This window comes from Mesoplodon densirostris, chromosome 11 (assembly GCF_025265405.1).
Source record: "Mesoplodon densirostris isolate mMesDen1 chromosome 11, mMesDen1 primary haplotype, whole genome shotgun sequence".
NCBI classification, from domain to species: domain Eukaryota; kingdom Metazoa; phylum Chordata; class Mammalia; order Artiodactyla; family Ziphiidae; genus Mesoplodon; species Mesoplodon densirostris.
In genome coordinates this window covers 26,565,715-26,589,130 of record NC_082671.1, presented here as the reverse complement: position 1 = coordinate 26,589,130, position 23,416 = coordinate 26,565,715, and the positions used below count along the sequence as shown (strand labels likewise).

At 39.0% G+C, this 23,416-nt stretch overlaps 1 protein-coding gene across 4 annotated transcripts in view; it reads left to right on the top strand.

Annotated features, from left to right (window-relative positions):
- Positions 1-23,416, top strand: part of TMTC1 (transmembrane O-mannosyltransferase targeting cadherins 1) — a 272,198-nt gene that overhangs the window by 110,616 nt on the left and 138,166 nt on the right. For all 4 annotated transcript variants that reach the window (XM_060113162.1, XM_060113160.1, XM_060113161.1 and 1 more), the window contains one exon: positions 22,888-22,969. In XM_060113162.1, coding sequence (XP_059969145.1) covers positions 22,888-22,969 — 82 coding nt within the window. The remainder of the gene's footprint in view (positions 1-22,887; positions 22,970-23,416) is intronic.

Below are 23,416 nucleotides of genomic sequence, written 5' to 3'. Positions count from 1 at the left end.
TTTGCTTCTTAAAAGTCAAAGTTTCCACTGATTTCAGTTGTAAACTGTCTGGGCAGTTGAATCCCAAATCTGGTATATTAAAGGATAGAAGCCAGGAGTTCTGAAAATTCAGTTGCTGACAACAGTAACCAAATCCAGCTTGTACTAAGCTTTTCAAAATAAGGTAACTGCAGATGCTGAATCTATGATTTTTTAACACCTGTTCATGCTTTGAGCTTAATGTTCTTCGATGAGGCAGTCTGACACAGGGAAACAGACATGGGGTTTAGAATTAGATTAGCTTGATTTTTTAAAAACTTTTTATTGTAAAATACTTAAGAGGTTCACGGGAAGATACAAAGATAGTAAAGAGTTCCCTTTGACCCTTCACTCAGTTACCCCCAAAGATTACACTGTACCTAACTATGGTACAATATTAAATGCAGGAAATTGACATTGGTACAATGTGTGTATATAGTTCTAAGCCATTTTATCATGTCTGTAGATTCATATAAGTACCATTACAATCAAGCTACTGAATTATTCTGTCAACACAAAGAAGTCCATTATGCTGTCTCTTGTAGTTATACCTACCCTCTACCCTGTCATCACCTTAAACCCTGGCAACCACTAATCTGCTTTCCATCTCTGTAATTTTGCCATTTCAGGAACATTACACTAATGGAATCATATAGCATGTGGCCTTTTAAGATTTTTTTCAGCATAATGTCTTTGAGATCCTTCCAAGTTGGTGTGTATATCAATAGTTTGTTTCTTTTTATTGCTATGTAGCATTACTCGGAATGGATGTACCATATGGACTTACTAGAGTTTGTTTAACCATCACCTGTTGAGGAACTTTTTTTCAATTTTAGGCTGTTACAAATAAAGTTGCTATGAACGTTCATGTGCAGGACACATGTGTCAACATACACTTTAATTTCTCTGGCATAACTGCCCAAGAGTGCAATTGCTAACTTGTAAGTGTATGTTTAAATTTTTAAGAAACTGCCAACCTGTTTTCCAGACTGACTGTACCACTTTATATTCCCTCCAGCAATCCTCCCCAGCATTTTGTATTGTCACTATTTTTTATTTTAGCTGTTTAAATAAATGTGAAGTGATATCAGTGTAATCTCATCCTGGTCTTATTTTCATTTTTCTAATGACTAGTGACATTGAACATCTTTTCATGTCTTTATTGGCCATCCATAAATATTCTACAGTGTAATGTCATTTCATGTCCTTTGCCATTTTCTAATTGGATTGCTTGTTGTTTTTAAATTTTTTTTAACTGATGAATTTGGAGAGTTATTAATATAATATAGATACTAGTCCTTTGTCAAATGACTATCCTAATTAAAAAAAAAAGACTATATATTATGGAAAATTCCAAGCTAGTACAGAGTTAGATAAAAAACAATAAAGACCCCTCGTGTACACGTTTTTCACCTTCAGCCATTATCATTACCTTCTATACCCTTAAATTATTTTGAAGCAAATCACAGACATTATATTATTTAGTGTATACACATGTCAATAGGACTCTAAAAGGACTCTTAAACACAACTATAATAGAACTGTCATATCTAAAAAGAACACTAATTCTTAATACCATCAAATAGCCAGTCATTACACTTCTCCTTTTTTTCATGTTTTTTCACTTGTTTGTTCTAGACAGAATACAAATAATGTCTATACATTGCAGTTGACTGATAGGCCTCTAAAGTCTCTATTAATCCATAAGTTGCTACTCTTTCACTTTTTCCTTTTCTTTCTTGTTTTTATTTTTTGTTTTTTTTTGAAGATAAACACAGCCAACATTAGTTGAAGTAGTGAAAACAGATTTTATTCAGTAACTACTGATGGTAAGGGAAAGAGGTGAACTCCATTTCAATTTGTGCAAAGGTGATTGGGCATTTCAAAGGGAGAAGGAGGTGTGGTGGGGAGGGGGAGAGAGTGGAGACTCAAGCAAAAAATTATGAAGGATTGGTAAGCGTAAACGTGATTAGGCTAGTTGTGTCTGCTAGCTGGCAATTACTGAAGTGAGGATTTTTATCCTCCCACAGAGACTTTATCCTTCTCACTTTTGCTGTGGCTTTTTGTTTTTGTTTCTGTTTTTTGTTTGTTTGTTTGTTTGTTTTGTCCTTTGATGCTTCCCACAGTCTGCCTTTTGCTGAGTGCATCTCCATGATGTCGGTTAATGCTTTCTTCCATCTGCTGTATTTCCTGTAAATTGATAGCTACATCTAGAGGTTTGATTGCATTCAGGCTTTCTATTTTTGACAAGAATACTTTGTAGATGGTGTTGTATACTTCCAGGAGAAAGTAAATAATTCTGGTTGCTTTTCTTTTTGTAAAGTGAGTTGCCTTATGCCTAGATCCATTATTTCAGTAGGGATTGGAAAATAGTGCTATTCTAATTCTATCATTCTCTATTCATTCATTAGCTAGAATATCTACCAAGAGAAACATTGCTTCATGAAATATTTGGTTACCCTGGGGGTACAGTTTTTATAAGCAACACAGATGCTTGATTTTTATGCTTTATTTGCTAGTTTTATTTCTGTCGATGTTCAAATGTCCATCTTTGGTCAGTGGAAGCTTTCTCCAGGTTGGTCCCTAAGTCCTTTTGATGCAGCCACAGTTGTCTTCCCTGATATTCCAGATATTCCATGTTCATCTTATACATTTTCTACCCTAGACCTGGAAACAGCCATTTCTCCAAAAGCTTGTGGTTCATTTTGTGAGTGATGTAAAGGACCAAAATTAGGGCTTTCACAGTGCTCATTGCTACTGAATAATGACTGTTTCTAGGACTTGTCAGTGGCAAGTTCTGTCAAAATTGATTATCATTAAAATATGAAAGTAGGTAATGAGTTCATTCTGATACTTTCAATTCACATTTAGAACTACAAGGCTTTTGACCTCACCGCATCCATGGTGCATCACTATCTCCCTTCCTGCCATTGAAAATTGTGGCTCCCAACACCACCAGCATAATTACATATTCGTTTTACCCCACATTACTCACATGACAGTCTCAAAATAACAAAACCAATGCTACCAGGAACAATATGATTATTAAAAGTAGTTTGTGAGTTTTTAATCATTCTTTTTGTTTTTAAAGTATATGGTATGGGGTATATACAGTACAATTACTGTTTTAAACTTACTTGATATAGTTCCTGTCTGTATAGTTATGGCTCATTTGTTGCCTGCTGCTTTTGATTTTTAGGGTTTGTTATTTTCTTGGCTTTGATTTTGTTTTATAATCATATAAACACTGCTTCTAAATCTACAAAACAAGGTCTACTCAGAGAGGTCTATCCCAGTCCTCTCTACTCTGTTGGCTCCCTCCATCTGTAGGTAACTCTTTCTTCTTTGTTCTTTCTTTATCTTCACCTTTTCCTTCTCTTTTTCAGTTTGGTTTAGCTTTAATTTAAAATAAATAACCCTCCCTCCTCCCATCTTAAATAAGCAGTAGCATATTATACTTTTTTCTCACTGAATAATATATCCTAGAGACTACTCCATAGCAGTATATTAGGGCCATCACTATTATACTGTAATAGCTCCTTAAGAATTACTGAGGTAGCCCAAATGATTTCATTTTTGTCTGCTCTTTAGCCTTTGGTTTTCATATCTGCTTTTGAAGATCCTATCTACATATTTTTAACTTTCTTTTTAAAAAACTTTGTTTAAATAATAGAAAGTCACTGACTTTATTCTGATTATAATAGTATTTCATGTTAACTGATGAAAAGTTTTGAACTACAGAAAATTATGAAAAAGTAATTAAAACCCAAGGGTAGGCTCTATTAATGTTTTGGTACTGCTTTAGTCTGCTTGGCTGTTATAATAAATTGCCGTAGACTAGGTGCCTTAAATAACAAACATTTATTTCTTACAGTTCTGGGGATTGGAAGTCCATGATCAAGGTGTTGGCAGATTCAGTTCTTGGCGAGGGCCCTCTTACTGATTTGCAGATTGTTATCTTTTTGTTGTATCCTCACATGACAGAAAGCAGAGAGAAAAGAAGCTCTCTTGTTTCTCTTCTTATGAGGGCACTAATCCATCATGAGGTTGTTTAGCAGGTTTTCTGAGTATTGCAGAAATATTGGTTTATTAAATTTGAGTGTAATGATGGAAATAGTTGTCTTTGGCAACTGAAACAGTAAATCATCTAGCTGTGAAAATGGCTCATACAGTACGGATTAAAATTGAATTATTATATTTTGTTCCTCAACCGAATCATATTACATGAAGACAAGATGTTTTTCTTTTCCACACACCGTGGCATACCAGCCCCCTCTGACAGGAGTTGCTGATTCCCCAGCTGTCCACACTGGTGGGGCCCAGCTTCAGGCCTCCTTCCAGCAAGTCCAGGAGATGCTTCATTTGGCCGCCCGTGGGTACCCATCTTCTATCGGTTTCTTACAAAGTGCTAGTTAAGGAATTTGTGATCAAGCAAGATTCTTAATCACCTGCCTTATAGAATTAGCACCGGTTGCCCCCTCCTCACATCTTGAAAAGGCTCTGCCCAGTCTCTCCCCCCTGGAGATGGCCTTTCTTTGGTTTGAAGGTAGAGTGCAGGTGAGACCCCTGGAAATTGATTGTTGACTGTGGCAGGGATCAAGTTTCCTACTTGGGCAAACAGGACATATCAAAATAGATTATTCTGGAGTTTCTTTCTCATGATGAATGTCTGTTGTTTTTGTCAGTCTAAAATATTTTTAACTTTTATTATGTGGTTCTTCTACATGAGTAGGAGATCACCAGACAGTGGGAAAATCTGTTGATACTTTTAGCTTTATTAACATGGTGTTTACAGTAGTAGGGCTCAGGAGACTGAAACTTTAGGGTTTAAGGAGAGTGGGAAGGGGGCTTCCCTGGTGGCGCAGTGGATAAGACTCCACTCTCCCAATGCAGGGGGCCTGGGTTCTAATCCCTGGTCAGGGAACTAGAGCCCACATGCATGCCACAACTAAGAGGTTGCATGCCGCAACTAAGGGGCTGGCGAGCCACAGCTAAGGAGCCTGCCTGCCTGCCGCAACTAAGACCCAGTGCAACCAAATAAATAAATAAATAAATAAATAAATGTCAAAGAAAAAAAGAGAGTGGGAATGATTTTGTATAATCCTGTAGTCATTAAACCTTGCATATGAATAAAAGACAATAAAAAGAAGAGAGGCATGTAAGATAAAAACTTTCATAAACGTTTAAACTAAATTTTACCAGTATTTAAAAATAAGGTTGGATATATGATATGATATCTACCTATAGTAGAGTATAAATAAATGTATCAAAATTACAAGTTATGAGGATTTGGATCTCTAGTTTTGTTAGAGTGTTTGATTATGTTTGTTTACAGCTAAGATTGATCATTTTAGGTACCATGTATAGATATGGGGTATTTTAAAATCAAGATTGTCAAATTCTTTTTAATTTCTGGTGTAAGCTTGATTTGAATTTAGCTTTAAAATATCAACCTCTACTACAATCAACCAGGCAGCTTTATAGTCCAGGAAATACAGTCGTTACAGTTCCATTGATTGCACATGTAGGGGACTCGGTACAGTTTTAGTGGTTGTTGTTTAGTGGTTGTTTAGTGGTTGTCTTCTAGCTAATGAAGCAAACACTTGTTGCTTCCTGCTCTCCCTTCTTCTTTTTGTTGTTTTAACAAAATGATACTGTAAAGAATACCTTATATTGGCTTATCCAAGTAGAAAAGATTTGTCCCACAGCTAGAAAATATGGATGAGAAAATTCTAGTTCTCATGTTTCCAGAATTAACAAGCTCAACCAATTAGTAGATATCTTCCAGCAGAGAAACACTTGTTTTTGGTTAAACTCTCACTCATAAGGAACAGCAAGTCATGGATTAAGAGAGTGTATGTGTGTCTATAGCAGGGAGAAAAAAACTAATTTTGCAGAATTTATGGTTTGGTTACTCCTTAACATTTTATTCTGCTGCACTCCACTAACCTGCTAGAGGATGGCATACAGGGTGACCTTCTCCTCCTGGTTTTCCCAGGACATTCCCAGTTTGAGCACTGGAAGTCCCATGTCCCAGCAAGCTCCTCAGTACTAGGAAGACTGGACTGGTTGGTCACACTTGATGTCAGTCCAGACTCGTGTATGGAAATCTCTAGGCTCGGGAAACTTCAGACTAGACAATGTTCAGAGGACTTTTAGTTGGGCTTAAGTTTAGTTTAGGACAGGAAAAATGCATTTGTTAAAATAGCTGTCTCAAATTAGGCCCTGATATCAGTGGGGTTTGTAAAGGGAGTGTTAAGACTTACATGATTAGGATTTTTAAAATTTCATTTTGATGAATTAAATGCCTTCTGTGCAAAATACTAGGCTGAATCTGCAAAGGAAACTCAGCTGATTTAAGACAGAAAGAAGCACTATTCTTTAATTGAACATTAAGTGACTTTGCACATGGTTTGGTGATTGGAAATATAGCATGTCAGTGAGAAAATGAAATTGGCTGCAAAGGAAATGGAAACTAGATTAAACAAGTGGCTCTGGAAGTAATTAGGACAATGGAGCTGTCTGGTGGGTATTAAATAATAATGGATCAGGGCTGCTGTTGGCCTGTAGCGGAACTTATATGAAGGGGAAAAAGCTGTGTGGGCACGAGGCATGGTGGGTGGTTGATGTTTGGGCCAGGGCACCTTTTGCCCTTTGGGGTGAATTAGGAGAAAGGCCCCCTTCCTCAGGGCAGATGCAGCCAGCACCGGGGCGCACGGTTGTTGATTGGCGCATGAGCTGGATTTCAGCCCTTTTCGTCCCCTCAATTCCACTCCTCAGTCAGCTCGCTCGCGCAAGAACAACCTGCATTTGAGCATCTGACTTCAGTATCCAAGCTGAATTAAAGGAGCTCCATGAACAAGAAGAATGCCAAAAGCCAAATGAAAGCTTGGTCTTCTAGGAAAATATTATGTTTCTTTCCCTTCTCCTTCCAGGAAGGAGGGAGCTGATAGAACTTGAGAGAAATGAAACCCTTTTTCCATCCGTATCCTAGCTGAGCTTCACATTTTTTTGTTTTGTGGCCATGAAGGATAAGCCATAGGGTTTAAGCATTTTCAGCTGGATTGTGGTCACTATTATAAAGATGGCTATTTTGGGTGCCTTTATGAACTGGGCACTGTTTTGACCACCTTACATACCTCACCTCATTGAAATCCTTTCAACAACCTTGTAAGGTAGAAATTATGATGACCATTTTATGGCTGAGGTTCCCGAGACCAAGGGAGATTAACGGGCTTGCCTCGTCTCCCAGGTTCACCATGTCCAGCATCCCCTGTATATCAAGGGAGCCATAATTTGAGAGCTTAGGATGAGGGACCCATAGAGATTTCACCTGGCAAACAAGGCATCATATACAGAGATAATAAAAACTTAGCAAACTGTGATATTGTAACAGTATTTTCTAAATGTTTAGTTTGGAACATATAAGCAAAGTATAAATAAATATAATTAAATATGTGAATATATATATGAATAATATGACAGGGACTGAAAGTTCTAGTTCGTTTGGCAACTTTTCTACTTAGGCTTTTTATAGTATGTTTTAAAATGTAACCCTTAGGTCTAGAAGGAAATTAGCAGAAAGTTTTAAAAATTATGTAACCCAAAGAAATATGCATTTGAAAAAAATATAGACAATTACTATGGATTCCTAACTATTATGCAATAATAGTTATATTGTTATGCAATAACAATAGACATTATATGCAAACATTAAAACTCTGACAATTATATGACTAATGGTTGTCTCTATGTTATGTGTACTCTGTGCTAAGAACCACTGTGATTCTTGTTTTTACTGTGAAATCTTCGTTATAGCTGTTTCCTCAGGAACTTTCAGTATGCATGAGCTTTGGAATTTAAGAACAAAACCAGAATGCCCAGAGTTGAAGTATTAAAAGTTTTGAATTTTTAGTAAACGTCCTAACGTACATTATTCTCAATGTAAAAAATGGAGTTCCAAGGGAAATAAAACTCGAATCCCCCAAAGTAAGATTCTTGTAGGAAAAGTGAATTTTAAAACTGTTTGCCAAAATCGCGCAGGAATGACTGACCCCCAACTTTCTGGTCCTTGTAGCTCCGATAGTCAGTCCTCCTTGACTTAAATATAAAGGGCTTTAGGGGTTGGAGCCAGGGAAATGGGATGTCTCTGGATGTTTGTTTCTCTTCTCCTGTGTCGCCACTGCTTATGTCCCTGTGAATGGTGCTGTGTTTCCTTAGACCACTTACTCTGCTGCAGGCCTTTGACCACAGCAAGGGCAATGCTGCAGGAGGTTATTTATTTCAGGAGTAGCCATGGTCTGCAGGAAGCCCAGTCTGCCAGATGTCCTCCTTGGCCTCTACATGAACTCAATGAATGGAACCATGTGTGCTTGGGAGCTTCTGGATTTACTGTCTGTTGTTACGAGTTGCTACAGTGTGCGTGAGGATGGGGGTGGGGGGTGATGAGTAGGCTATGCAAGGCCTTAGATTGAAAGCTGGATTGGAGAAAGTGGCTTTGTAAAGGTTTAAGTGAGACTTTCTCCTCTCCCTGCCCTAAATCTAAGCTGCCTGGATCTGTAGCACAGACCCCAGCCTAAGTTCCTCTCCCAGTTACAAGCATGAAAGTGGGATAGAGAGAGACCTAGCTGGGCCAGCCTGGCCTCTGTTCTACATGGATGCAACAGTGGAGGAGAGACCAAGAAAGGATGCTGACCTGTAACACAAGATGACCTCTCCCACTAGCAGTGGTGGCCCAGTCTATGTCCTGGGTACCTAGGGAGCAGGTCAGAGTTGGGACTGTGGGGAGAGGCAGTCCTGCTCCAGGTACTTAAAGAGCCCTAATGACAAGGGTGACACCAGGTGAGGAAGCTTAGGGAAAAGGTAGCTGCCTGGGTGAGATTGCTTTGCCCACATGTGGCTGAGCAAAAGGCAGATGGAATCAACATCAATCATATTTAGGTATATTCTACTGCTGTTCAAGCCATCAGGGTTTTATAGTTTCAATTTAACTTTTCTGCATTCAGATTTCAGGCACTTGACTGTGAAACACTGAGGAGTGCTCCAAGTACAGGAGTAGCGGCTCCTTTGCTGTGTTTGCAGGGAGCCCTCATTGCCCAGGGCAGGCTGTACTCACTACAGTCCCTGTGCAGCAATATGGGCACCCCTGCTCTTAGCCCCTTCTGGCTTCCCCTGCTCTCCCATCTTTTGTCCCTCTAGGCCCAGGTCGAGTCTCGCCTATTCCCTGCATCCTCCCTTCCTTTTCCAGCCCATGTTGATTTCTTCCTTTTCTGAACTCCTGTAGTCCTTTATCAAGTGAACTGCTCCTTGGGGCTGTTAAAAAAGTACAGAAAGGTTGGTGTAGCATTGAGACATGGCCTAGGGAACCAGGTGCATAGGTTCAAGCCCCAGTTCTGCTAATTACTGGCCTTATGATCTCAGGCAAGTTCATTCACTTCTTTATGCCTCAGTTTCCCCATCTATAAAATGAGAATAGCTATAACACCTGCTTCATAGTTGTTATTTGTTGTTGGTGGTGGTGTGTGCGTGTTTAAAGAGTTAATGCATGTGCTTAGAACAGTTTCTGGCCTATGTTATGCACCTAATAAATGTTCGCTGTTATTTAAATTTTAAATGTATGCATTTAATCCTTTCATATGTTGCTTCTAATATTCAATAGTTTGCTTGTTAAATTGAATATTGCTGGGGAGAGGGTTTAAGATAGCAGCATTGGAAGATCCTGAACTCACCTCCTCTCATGGACACAACAAATCTATAGCTACATGTGGAATAATTCCCTCTGAATAGGACCAGAAAACTTGATGAACAGAGTCTCTACAACAAAGGGTGGAAGGATAGCATTGAGATGGGTAGGAGAAACAGAGATAAAATCTTGCCAAAGAAAAAGCCACACCCCAGCTGCAACAATGCACAATCGGAAGGAGCATAAAGGTATGGATCCTTTCCCTGAGGAGAAAGGGATCCAAGCTCCACGTCAGGCACCCCAACCCTGTAATTCTGCACAGGAGAGATGAGGCCCCAAAACACCTGGCTTTGAAAGCCAACGGGGAAGACATCCAGGAAAGCCATAGAGCTACAGGGGATGGAAACCTGCTTTTAAAGGGCTTACATGTAGACTCACTCTAACCAAAAACCAGTATAAAAACACTGTATTAAAAAAATGCATGGGGCATAGGTGAAGGGGACCCACTTACTAGTCTTGAAGCATCTGCTGGAGAGGGATCCTCCCCAGGAACTGAGACAATGGTGGGGATCATGTTTATGACCTCAGGCTACCTTGCTAATTCTGGCACTGGCAGGTGCCATTTTGGAAATCTCCATCTAACCTGTTAGCACCAGTACACATGTCTTTCTGAGAGCCGCACATGCCCCTGCACCCTCAGCCGAGCCTCATAGCCTGCCAGGCCCTAGAACTGTTGTGGAGGCCAGCCCCACCCACCAGCATACCACAGCAGCAGCCATGGCCCCATGTCAACTAGAGGGCACATAGCCTACATAGGGGACCTCCCTTGAATGGGAAGGTATAACATTTATAAATGTATATGCACCCAACAGAAGGACACCATGATATATAAAGCTAATATTAACAGACTCAAGGGAGAAATTGAAAGCAATACAATAGTAGTAGTAGGGGACTTTAACACTCCACTTATATTAATTGATAGATCATCCAGACAGAAAATCAATAAACATCAAATGAAATGATACATTAAACCACACTGACTTAATTAGGTATATATGAGAATATTCCATCCAAAAGCAGCAGAGTAGATTCTTATCAAGTGCGTATGGAAGATTCTCTAAGAGAGATTACATTTTAGGTAACAAAACAAGTCTAAATAAATTCAAGAAGATTGAGATCATATGAAGCATCTTCTCCAACCACAATGGTATGAAATTAGAAATCAATCACAAGAAAAAAACGGAAAAAATTACAAATGTGGAGATTAAACAACATGCTACTGAATAACCAACAGGTCATCAAGGAAATCAAAGGAGAAATAAGAAGCCTAGAGACAAATGAAAACAGAAATTCAACATATCAAAATCTATGGGTTGTAGCAAAAGCGGTTCTGAGAGGACAGTTCATAGCAATACAGGCCTCAAGAAACAAGAAAAAATGCCAAGCAAACAGTCTAACTTTACACCTAAGGGAGCTAGAAAAAGAAGAACAAATGAAGCCCAAAATTAGTATAAGAAACGAAATAATAAAGATCAGAGTGGAAATAAATGAAATAGAGACTTAAAAAATAGAAAAAATGAACAAAACAAAGATATTTTGAAAAGATAAACCAAATCAAGCCATTAGCTAGACTAACCAAGAAAAAGAGAGAGGGCTCAGATAAATAAAATCAGAAATGAAAGGGAAGTTACAACTGATATCACAGAAATGCAAAGGGTCATAAGAGACTGCTATAAACAATCATACACCAACAAATAAGACAAAGTAGAAAAAAATGGATAAATTTCTAGAAACTACAGTCTTCTTAGACTGAATCATGGAGAAATAGAAAATCTGAATAGACCCATTACCTAATAAGGAGATTGAAACAGTAATCAAAAAGCTTCTAACAGGGCTCTCCTGGTGGCGCAGTGGTTGAGAGTCCTCCTGCCGATGCAGGGGACACGGGTTCATGCCCTGGTCCGGGAGGATCCCACATGCCGCGGAGCGGCTGGGCCTGTGAGCCATGGCCGCTGAGCCTGTGTGTCTGGAGCCTGCTCCGCAACGGGAGAGGCCACAACAGTGAGAGGCCCACGTACCGCAAAAAAAAAAAAAAAAAAAAAAAAGCTTCTAACAAACATAAGCCCAGGACCAGACAGCTTCACTGGAAAATTGTATAATACATTTAAAGAAAATGTAATACCTATTCTCAAATTCTTCCAAAAAAATTGAAAAGGTGGAAAACCTTCCAAATGCATTTTACAGAGGCAGCATTATCCTGATTCCAAAAACAGACAATGACATCACAAAAAAAGAAAATTACAGGCCAATATCCTTGATGAACATAGATGGAAAACTCCTCAACAAAATATTAACAAACCAAATCCAACACTATATTAAAAGGATCATACACCATGATAAAGTGGGATTTATTCTAAGGAAGCAAGGATCATTCAACACCTGCAAACCAGTCAACATGATACACTACATTAACAAAATGAAGGATAAAAATCATATGATTGTCTCATTAGTTGAAGAAAAAACATTTGGCAAAATTCAATATCCATTTATGATAAAATCTTTCAACAAAGTGGGTATAGAGGGAATGTTCTTCAACATAATAAAGACCATATATGACAAATCCACAGCTAACATCATACTCAACAGTGAAAAGCTGAGTGTTTCCTCTAAGATCAGGAACAAAACAAGGATGCCCACTGTTGCTGCTTTTATTCAACATAGTATTGGAAGTCCTAGCCACAGCAGTTATATAAGGAAAAAGAAATAAAAGGCATCCAATTTGGAAAGGAAGAAGTAAATCTGTCACTATTTGCAGATGATATGATACTATATATAGAAAATCCTAGACTACACCAAAAAACTGTTAGAACTAATAAATGAATTCAGTAAAGTTACAGGATTCAAAATCAATGTACAGAAATCGGTGGTCTTGGGCCTCCCTGGTGGCGCAAGTGGTTGAGAGTCCGCCTGCCGATGCAGGGGATACGGGTTCGTGCCCCGGTCTGGGAGGATCCCATATGCCGCGGAGCGGCTGGGCCCGTGAGCCATGGCCGCTGAGCCTGCACGTCCGGAGCCTGCGCGTCCGGAGCCTGTGCTCCGCAACGGGGGAGGCCACAACAGTGAGAGGCCCGCATACCGCAAAAAAAAAAAAAAAAAAAAAAAAAAAAGAAATCGGTGGTCTTTTTATATACTAATAATGAACTATGAGAAAGAGAAATTAAGAAAACAATTCTATTTACAATTGCATCAAAAAATTAAATACTTAGGAATAAATTTAACCAAGGATATACAAGACCTGTACACTGAAAACTGTAAGATACTGATGAAAGAAATTGAAGAAGATACAAAAAATGGAAAGATAGTTCATGTTCAGGGATTGGAAGAATTAATATTGTTAAAGTGTCTGTACTACCCAAAGCAATCTACAGATTTAGTGCAATCCCTGTCAATATTTCAATGGCATATTTCACCGAACTAGAAAAACTAATTCTAAAATTTGTATGGAAACCAAAAGACCTCTGTCAGCCAAAACAATCTTGAGAAAGAAGAACGAAGCTGGAGGTGCCACACATCCTGATTTCAAGCTATACTACAAAGCTATTGTAATCAAAGCAGTATGGTACTGGCACAAATACAGACACATATATCAATGGAACAGAACTGAGAGTCAAGGAATAAACCCACTCATCTATGGACAATTACTATACAACAGAGAGCAAAGAACATACAATGAAGAAAGGACAGTCTCTTCAATAAATGGTGTTGGGAAAACTGATGCAAAAGAATCAGATCAGACCATTATCTTACACCATGCACAGAAATTAGGTCAAAGTGGATTAAAGACTTGAATATAAGACCTGAAACCATAAAATTCCCAGAAGAAAATGTAGGCAGTAACTTCATTGACTTTGATCTTAACAATGTTTTTTTGATTATGATATGTTTTATGATATGATTCCAAAGGCATGATAAAAAATAAACAACAACAACAAAAAAAAACAGGACTACATCAAGTGAAAAGCTTTTGCACAGTAAAAGAAACTATCATAAAAACAAATAGGCAACATACTGAATGGGAGAAGATATTTGCAAATTATATATCCAATAAGGAGTTAATATCCAAGATATATTAAGAACTCATAAAACACAACAAGAAAACAAATGACCCAATTAAAAATTAGGCAGAGGATCTGAATTGACATTTTGCTCAAGAAGACTACAGATGACCAACAGGCATATGGAAAAATGTTCAACATCACTAATTATCAGGGAAATGTGAATCAAAACCACAATGGGATATCACCTTACACCTGTTAGAATGACATATCAAAAAGACAAGATATAACAAATGTAGAGGATGTGGAAAAAAGGGAACTGCTGTACACTATTGGTGGGTCTGTAAATTGGTGCAGCCCCTGTACAAAACAGTATGGAGATTCCTCAAAATAATTAAGTAGAACTATTAATACTATATGAACCACCTATTCCACTTCTGGATATTTATCTGAATATCACAAAATATTAATTCAAAAAGATTTCGGCACCCCTCCATTCATTGCAGCATTATTTACAATAACCAAAATATGGAAACAGCCAAAGCATCCATCAAATACTCCTCAGTCATTAAAAAGAATGAAATCCTGCCATTTGGACCTTGAGGGTATTTTGCTAAGTGAAATAAATCAGACAGAGAAAGATAAGTAATGTATGATTTCACTCATATGTGGAATTAAAAAAAAAAAACGAACAAACAAAAAACAAAAACTTATAGATACAGAGAACAGATTAATAGTTACCAGAGGAGGAGGAGTTGGAGTGTGGGGGAAATGGCTGATAGGGGTCAACTGTGTAGTGATGGATGATAACTAGACTTGTGGTGGTGATTACTCTGTAGTGTATACAGATGTTGAACTATAATGCAGTAACCTGAAACATATAATAAAAAAATTAAATACTGTTGTTGGAATAGCTTGTTGTTTTTCACAGTGATGTAGTTGTAGCAGCCTTTTTGTTCATTTCCTGAATTGATCAGGTATTTTCTGGTATCCTGAATTAACATCCTTTAAAACATGTTATTGATACGTTTGTACTTCTGAGAGTAGTATTTGAAATGTAATCATCTTCCTGGAAGTTGAAAACAGATTTAGTTGGCAGTGATTGAAAGATAGCAGAGCACTGATGGTTAAGAGCACGGGGTGGTTTTATATTCTGACACTTCTGGCTTACTACCTGTGGGACCTTGGGACAAGTTACTTGACCATTAATGCCTCAGTTTTCCCCTTGTAAGAGGAAGATACTAAGAGTGTACATCTTATAGGACTGTGCTAAGGATTATACACATAAGAACTGTGCCAGGGGCACAAAAAACTTTCACTACTGTTATTGTTATTATTGTTAACAGAATGTGTGTTTCTTCAGTTCACCAGGACAATCCAATATCAAATACTCTTTTTCACTAGCTTAGCTGTACTTGAATTTCTCAGCCCACTTATCCCAATAAAGGGGATAAAATCAGAAGGTGTGATTATATTTTGTTTTTCATCTCTTTCTTAGTGCAAAAGTTTACTTGTGTATCTGCACAAATATGTATTGCAAATAGCAGTGATTTCATTTCCATGGGTTTCTTAGAGACTCTGGTGTACAAGTTTGGACTGATGGGCATAAGGGAGAACCCATAGCAAGTGCTGTCTTTCAGCATCCTTGGAGAGGAGACAGTTAAAAGGCATGCAGTCGGGCATCAGAAAAGTCAGTTCTGGTTTGGATTCACTGCTCACTAGGTCTGGATCTGCAAGATGAGGCCAGCGCTGTCTGTCTGGCAACCTCATGTGGATCTTTGGAGGATTAAATGTTAGACTGGGTTGAAAAGCCCTTTGACATAGAAAATGCCAGACAAATACATAATATGCATCTTCTTGTGATACGTTCCTATTTTGGCAAATTAAATATTCTGGTTAGTAGAAAGATTTTATACATGCACTAAATTAATGACCAATTAACATAAAATTAAAGTATGTTAAGAAGAAACTTAACACCTAAATCATACTGCTAAATAGACATAACAACACAAGCTTTTCTTATTTATCCTTATGAAAAGGTCTCTCCACCTACTTGGACTAGAACCTCTCATCTGTTTCTAAATCTCATATCTCAGAAACTTCCAGAATAAGTTCTGTCCACCATGTTCCCCTTTGGACTTCTGGGCCCTTTGCTCTTTGTTATGGACCTCAGTGTGGACACGGTACCAGTGCCATACAGCACTGATGCCCCACTTCTGGAAATCAGATGGGGTCCTCTCTGCCTCAAGCCCTTCACTGACTGCTCACAGCCATCAGAACAAAGCCCAGACTCCACAGTGGGATGTGACGGACCATGGTAACGTGGCCCCAGCCTGCCTCTCCAGCCTCCCCGCTCAGCCTTCTGCCACTATTAAATCCTGCAGCTAGATGACCGTCTCTCCCTTCCTCATCCTGCTTCCCAACTCTCAATCCTAGGCCTCTGTATATGTGTTTTTCACGTTTTCTCCTCGCCCAATTCACTCCTCCTCTTCCTCAGGTGTCAGCTTCGTTGTCCCTCTCTTGGAGCATCCTTATCTCCCTCTGTTTCTGCTTGCTGCTCCTCCCTGTGGGGCTGGCTGATCATATCACGGTGCAGTCACACCCTCCTAATCCTGCTCACCTTCTCCTTGTAGCCATCTCTTCTCATTTAGAATTTCTGAATCAACCCACTGTACATGGAGTTTGCATTTCGACCTGCGGCAATCACTATGTACATTAACGTTGAAATGGATACATCTTAAAAGACGCCTCAAGAATTGTGCACTGCCTCAGCCCATTCATTGGTATGAAAAGTTTTTATTAGAGGTTTTATTGTAGATCGGTACTAACTGATACAGATGAACTTTATCATTTTTAATTAAGTAGAAGTCACTGTGTTGTTACCAAGCAGAAATGCCATTTAATAAATAATCCATGTTGAAAGTGTACTGAATAAAGCAACTCCATTTTACTTTTATGTATCGAGTAGTGGGTGCTGTGGATTCGGGTTTGGGTCTCACCTCTGCCACTTGCCAGCTTCGAGGTCCTGAGTGAGTACCTCCTTCAGCCTCATTAACAAGGTGGGGACAAGTATGGACTCACAGCTCTGGTATGAGAATTAAATGAGATTTAAAAGGTAAAGCACTTAGCACAGTGACTGAGATATATTAAATGCATTAAGTATCCCCTATTATTAATGAATTGAAACTAACCTGCTACTTTAATGACAAGCAAGAGTGATAATCACCAAAACTGAATTTTTGGTTTACATATAGAAAGAATAAGAATTGGTACCTCCGACTAAATTCATTGCAGCAGGACTATAAATTAGCCCCTCTGACTAAATTAATGAAGCCTGAACTCATTGACCTTTGACACTAAAGGAACGTGACCTTTTGCAAGTTAAATAACATTTTTGGCCTTTTTTTCTTTTCACCTGTAAAACTACCTGAGCTCTTTCGATCCCTTCCATTTCTAACTCTGATTTTCAGAATGGTTAAAAGAACTGAAATCATATCCCCCTTTGCCTTCTCTGTCTTTATTTCCACTATTCTATGTGTGATAATCTAAGTAAATATTTCTTTGCAAGTAACTTGCTGAGTTGAGTTTAAATTTTCAAGACGAAATGTTACCAGAGCCACAGAATGGGGTACTGAAAGTCACTTTGGGTTTCTGAGTAGATTGAATTTAGAAATTCATTTTGTCTTAAAACAGCTCCTTCCCTTTGGAATCTGCATTTGAATATCAAAGAAGACATCAAAAGTAGTTCAGCTCCTCTATAGAATGCCACTGGTTATTGCAATTTAGGTGAGGCACTTTGTGGGTTCAAGAAGAGTGCAATCAAAGAGAGAAACCGGAGACACTTAAATTTCTTTTGTTGTTTCTGTTAATCTTTTCATCTTTTCTAATGTGAGCTATGTCTTTGCTACTTTGGTCAACTGAGAGATCTTTTCTCTCTCTGTTTCAAAGAGAAGCAGGATTTCTAAACTCCTACAGGGAGCTTTCTAAAGCCCTGAATTCAAATTATTTTTCTTTATTTTTTTGGTCATAGTATGTGACTCTTTGTTAATTTTCTTTACTACCTTGAAAGATCAGGAGAAATTAAATTAGTATGACAGGTGTTCTAGAAGGAATTTTGTATATAGCTTTCTATAATTTATTGGTATATTGATTTTTTAAATTTATTTATTTATTTTGGCTGCGACGGGTCTTAGTTGCAGCATGTGGAATCTTCATTGCGGCATGCGGACTCTCAGTTGCGGCATGCATGTGGGATCTAGTTCCCCGACCAGGGATTGAACCCTGGGTCCCCTGCATTGGGAGTACAGAGTCTTACCCACTGGACCACCAGTGAGTCCCAATTTATTAGTGTATTATTAAATAGTAATAACTTGTAGCTGAGATATTTGCCACTGGAGCTGTTATTAAGGCAAAAATTATCAGATTTCTGAGAAGGGCTGGATAGTCTAATATACTATTCTCATTTAATCCACCAGGAATCTTTCAGCTCACTGTCCAAACCCCAAGCAGTGAGTTCATATTTTGTACCCAGTCTAGCACTGGAGGGTAAGGAAAACACAGATAAAGAAAAGAGGGTGAGTAGGGGCAGATAAATATTTTAAAAATTCTATTAGGGTCCCTAAACATTTATTGATCATCTTGCTGTGTGTATCAATTAGCTATTAACACAATAATTCTGTGTTAAAGTTCAGTGATTTAAAATAATAAGCATTCATTTAACCCTCAAGATCATGGGGTTGGAGGCTTCCCTGGTGGCACAGTGGTTAAGAATCCGCCTGCCAATGCAGGGGACACAGGTTCTAGCCCTGGTCTGGGAAGATCGCACACGTGGCAAAGCAACTAAGCCCGTGCGCCACAGCTACTGAGCCTGCACTCTAGAGCCCGTGAGCCACAACTACTGAAGCCTGAGTGCCTAGAGCCCGTGCTCTGCAACAAGAGAAGCCACCCCATGAGAAGCCCGCACACCGCAACGAAGAGTAGCCCCTGCTCACAGCAACTAGAGAAAAGCCCGCGTGCAGCAACAAAGACCCAACACAGCCAAAAATAAAAATAAATAAATTAAATTAAAAAAAAAAAGATTATAGGGTTGGTGACTTTGTTACCGAATTCAGATCTCGGATATGAGAGACAAGCGCTGGTAGAGACAGAAAAGTTCCTTTAATCAGAAAGCTGGTTATCTGGGGGAAAGGTGGACTTATGTCCCAAAACCATCTCTGAATGTTCTGCGTGGCCCTGAAAGTTTTTAAAGGGAAAAAGGGGAAGTAATCTCAGTTAATCATTGAAATAGGGGGTCAGAGTCATTGCCATCCCCCACTGTGCGCAGGCCTGTGGGCCCCCTGTGATCTTTTCTTAGATGCTTATCTTGTTCACACAGTTTGTTTATGAGATTACTGAAGGGGAAGCTAAGGAAGAGATCTGGTCATCTGTTCATTACTTATTCTTCATTTCTATTTCTTTGATCTAAGGAAAGAACCAACAGGTTAGGCAGAGTGTTGTGTGATCAAAAGATTTGAAAGGTTTCAGCCAGAGGTTAGTTAAAATATAGCTTTGCTAAAGTGACAAGACAAAAGGGACCTCCTGCAGAGAGCTCTTTCCTGAAAAAAGCTGCTTACAACTTCGGGTGGCAGGTTGTCCTGGTCTCACCTAAGACCTCTCAATGGCATTTGAGGACCGAGTATCTATGGCGGGTAACTTCAGTGAGAAGTCCCAGTTAGCTCTGAGTATTTGAACATGATCAACTAAGGAGGTGGGTGTTAATAGTTAGAAAATTTGGGGTCAGAAAACTTGGGGTGTGAGGTGCACAGGTTAGGAAATTCATTTTGCATAATCTTGATCTTGCTTTTATTTGCCTAAAATAAAAAATTGTTAAAAATGCAGAATATGGTAATGCCGATACCCCAAGCTAATGTTAAAATATCTTTTTCATATGCAACAGCAAATTTCAAGGGTCTACTTAAAAGTGAGGGATCAACTAGTATTTGTTTCACCCTAATTGCTTGGCATTCCTTTTTAAAAATGTCAGTAGGTTTTTCTATGTTTTTTTTTATTTGGCATCTTTGATGTCATCAGTTGGTGAGAACATCCAAGGATCATAATATTTTGAACCTGAGAGCGACACTGAAACCACTGAGTCTAACTGTCATTGATATAGCAAGGAAATGAAGCTCCTGTAGATTTCTACCAAGTAGAAATTAGTTTGAAGCACAAGAATAGAACCCTGGACCCTTGCTTCCCATTCTAGTGGTTTCCTCAGTGGTTTGGTTTTGTTGTTGGCATGTTCTCTGGCTTTGCAGGGAAAACAATGGAGAATTTGACTGAAGTTGAAAATTAGCAGTGATGGCATTTGCATATCCTTGTGTTTATAAGTCATGCTCAGCTATATTAACTTGTGATTGAAATGAGTAGCTGAGATAATCTGATAATATGGTTAAGTATTACTTCTAGTTTTTCAGTGTCCTCCTCTATTAAAAAGGAATTATAGGCTTCCCTGGCGGCGCAGTGGTTGAGAGTCCGCCTGCCAATGCAGGGGACATGGGTTCGTGCCCCGGTCCAGGAAGATCCCACATGCCACGGAGCGGCTGGGCCCGTGGGCCATGGCCGTTGAGCCTGCGCGTCTGGAGCCTGTGCTCTGCAACGGGAGAGGCCACAACAGTGAGAGGCCCGCGTACCGCAAAAAAAAAAAAAGGAATTATAATGTTTCTCCTCAAGGAATTGTTGAAATTACAAAGAAATTATAAAGAAATTAGTACATTTACATCACTTACGTTTGTATCTGACACATATTATTTGCTATTTTTATTATTATTGTTATTATTTGTTGTTGTTTGTTTCTAATTCACAGACATCATGGACTAAGGGGGAAAAATTCCACTGTCCAATTTCATTGTAGGAGGGGGAGGAGGAGAAGATGCAGAAAATTCAACTCTTAGACTGCTCTGTGTATGAGCTAGTAATCTCAGCCTCTGACCTAGTGCTTACCAAAAAAGGGGGGCATGTCATTTTGGCTTATTTTCTCATTTACTTTTGGTCAACGACTGGAAATTGAAATCTTGAAAGGAGGTCATTTTTTTCAACCACTGCTCTCTGTGTCATTCTAGGCTTTCATTGCTTTGGGATGCTACATTTAAAGAGTAACTTATCTGACACCTTTAACTGAACTTTTTGAGGAAATAGAACTTCTCAAGGAGGAAGAATTTGCAAACAAAGCGACACTTTATAAATGTCTCTGAAATAACCATCACAGTGAGCTTTCAGTGAAACAAAATATGAATTACCTAAGTTTAACATCTGAAACCCTGTGGTTTGTTTTATATAAGGGAAACCACTTCTAAGTTTTCCACCGTGTTAAAATAAACAGGCAACAGAGGGAACCTGAGAAATGAAGTTTCTAAAAGCAGACCAACCCAAGAAGGACTTTTTCATTCAGACGTGTTGCACCCCTTTCCCTTCCCACACTGCCATTCCCTTTCCTTTCCTTCTGCCACTTATCCACATCCTGTAAAGGAATAGCAGAAATATCCAGGGTTGGTCTTTGTTGAGTTGGCCTGAAAATGATGGTGATACAGGGGGAGCTGAGAAAATGCACGTAGCAGTGTTTTCACTTTTTGGAATCACAGACCTAGCTGACACTGGAGATCAAAGTCAAGGACTTGGCCTCAAAGAAATGCACAGATGCAGACATACACAAAATCTCCTGTGCAGTTTCAGGAAGTGGTAAACTCCCTCAAGCCCATTTCAGGACAGAAAAGATTGCACCTGCGTCCTGAGAGCTGACAGTATTCCTGGCCTTACTCCTTGCCAAGCTCTCTTTTGAGAGCTAAGGGAGAAGAAAGAATTTGAAGGTAGTGCTTGGGGGTGGATCCAGTCCAGAGCTTGCCAAGAGGTGGCTCTGTGTACTGTGTTTTGGAAGAAGAAAAGGGAAGCAAGAAGGAAGGGACCTGCCTCTTAGGGACACTGTCTCCTCCTTACGGTGCCACTTGGACGCACTTAGCTGTAACAAAACAGGAACCGCATGTATTTTGTCAGCAGTCAAGTTAGACGTTCCTTTGTGAGCTGCGAACCCACTCAGGTCTTCAGAAGGATCTCTCTCCTTATAGAACATCCTTGCTGTGTGAAGACACCACATTCAAATGCAGATTTTTTAAAGAGTTTCTGGGGGAGGATTCCTTTGAGGAAAAATTAGACTTAAAAAAGTAAAAGAAAAAAAATGAAAAAGGGCAGGGGAAACAAGGGTGAGGTGGGAAATGTTTGCTGGATTATGTGGTTCGGTTTGACTTTTTTCCCTACACTTTGTACAGAAATGTGCCTGCAGGTGAAAAGGACTTTAGGGTTTCCTGAAGTTTGTTGACAATCGCCTCTTGCTTCCCTTTCATCGTCGTTATTAAAACCAGCCAATCACATGTCTTCTATGTGGATGAGTACAAGTGGGTGAACTGTGGGAGATGCAGGGTCCACACAAGTTGCTGCCCCTCTAGAAGTGACAGTCTTGTAACCTAGTTTGGTTCCAAAGGTCATAGGCAGATGAGGAAATTATCCATTGCATATGGGTGGGCTCTGTTTGACCACCAATACTTAATAACTTTGTTACCTTGGATAAATTACTTAACCTCATAAAACCTTAGCATCCTTTTTTTTAGGGGTAAGACATTTGTGAGCTTTGTGGCTGGAAGACATTGTCCCTCTCAAATTACATTCAGTAGGCAAATTAAATCTTATTTTGTTTAAGATCATCCCTGTGACTAGTGTAATCAATATAGTTGCCAGAATACCTGGGTTATTTGGGATTAGATGGGATAGTAATATTTATAGCTAACTGGTTTACGGTTAGGTTGTGTTCCATATATTATCACACTTATTCTTCACAACTTTCCTGTGAAGTAGATACTATTATTTTCCACTCTTTTATAAGTGAGAAAGATGTGCAGAGATGTTAGAAAACTTGCCCAAGATCATCCAGACAGTAGACAGCAGAGCTGGGGGATTGAAACCCACGTGGTCTGGTTCCAGAAGCCGTGCTCTTAGCTATGATCCTTTCCAGCCTTCTTTTGAGCTAATCTATTCACACTGAAAGGAAAACATTATTTGTGGTAGACTCTGACACTTATTTAAGATATTTTTTCTTTCCTGTTTCAGGTATCTGACAGCAAGCCGCAATAGAAATTTCTTGCTTACCATGAGGCCATTCTTAAAAAGGGCCATTTTGGTCATCAGTTATGTAAGTACATATATGCTTTTGAAATATCTGATAAGAAATATTTCACTTTAATTTGACTCAGACACATGATCCAGATTGTTTGAGTCAGCAGTAGCGTCTAACAATATGATCTTAAGATCAAAGAATTTACACGCTATATATGTTACAAAGTCTTGGAATGTATGTGTGGAAGCATTCTAGGGATATGTGAACTCAATGACACCAACAATATTAACTATACTATTTTTTGTGCCGTTTTCAAGGTGCTGATGCTGTGTTGTCTCTGCAACACAAACCTGGCTGTATCAGTTATCTAGTGCTCCACTTACATAAAAAGCATTCATGAAATAAGCCAGTGATATTCATGGGAAAAAGTCCAGGCTTAACTACCTCCCAACATTAATCTTTTACCTTTTATCGAAGCAAAGATTTTCCTCTGGCTTTAACAGAAACAACATGATTGGTCCT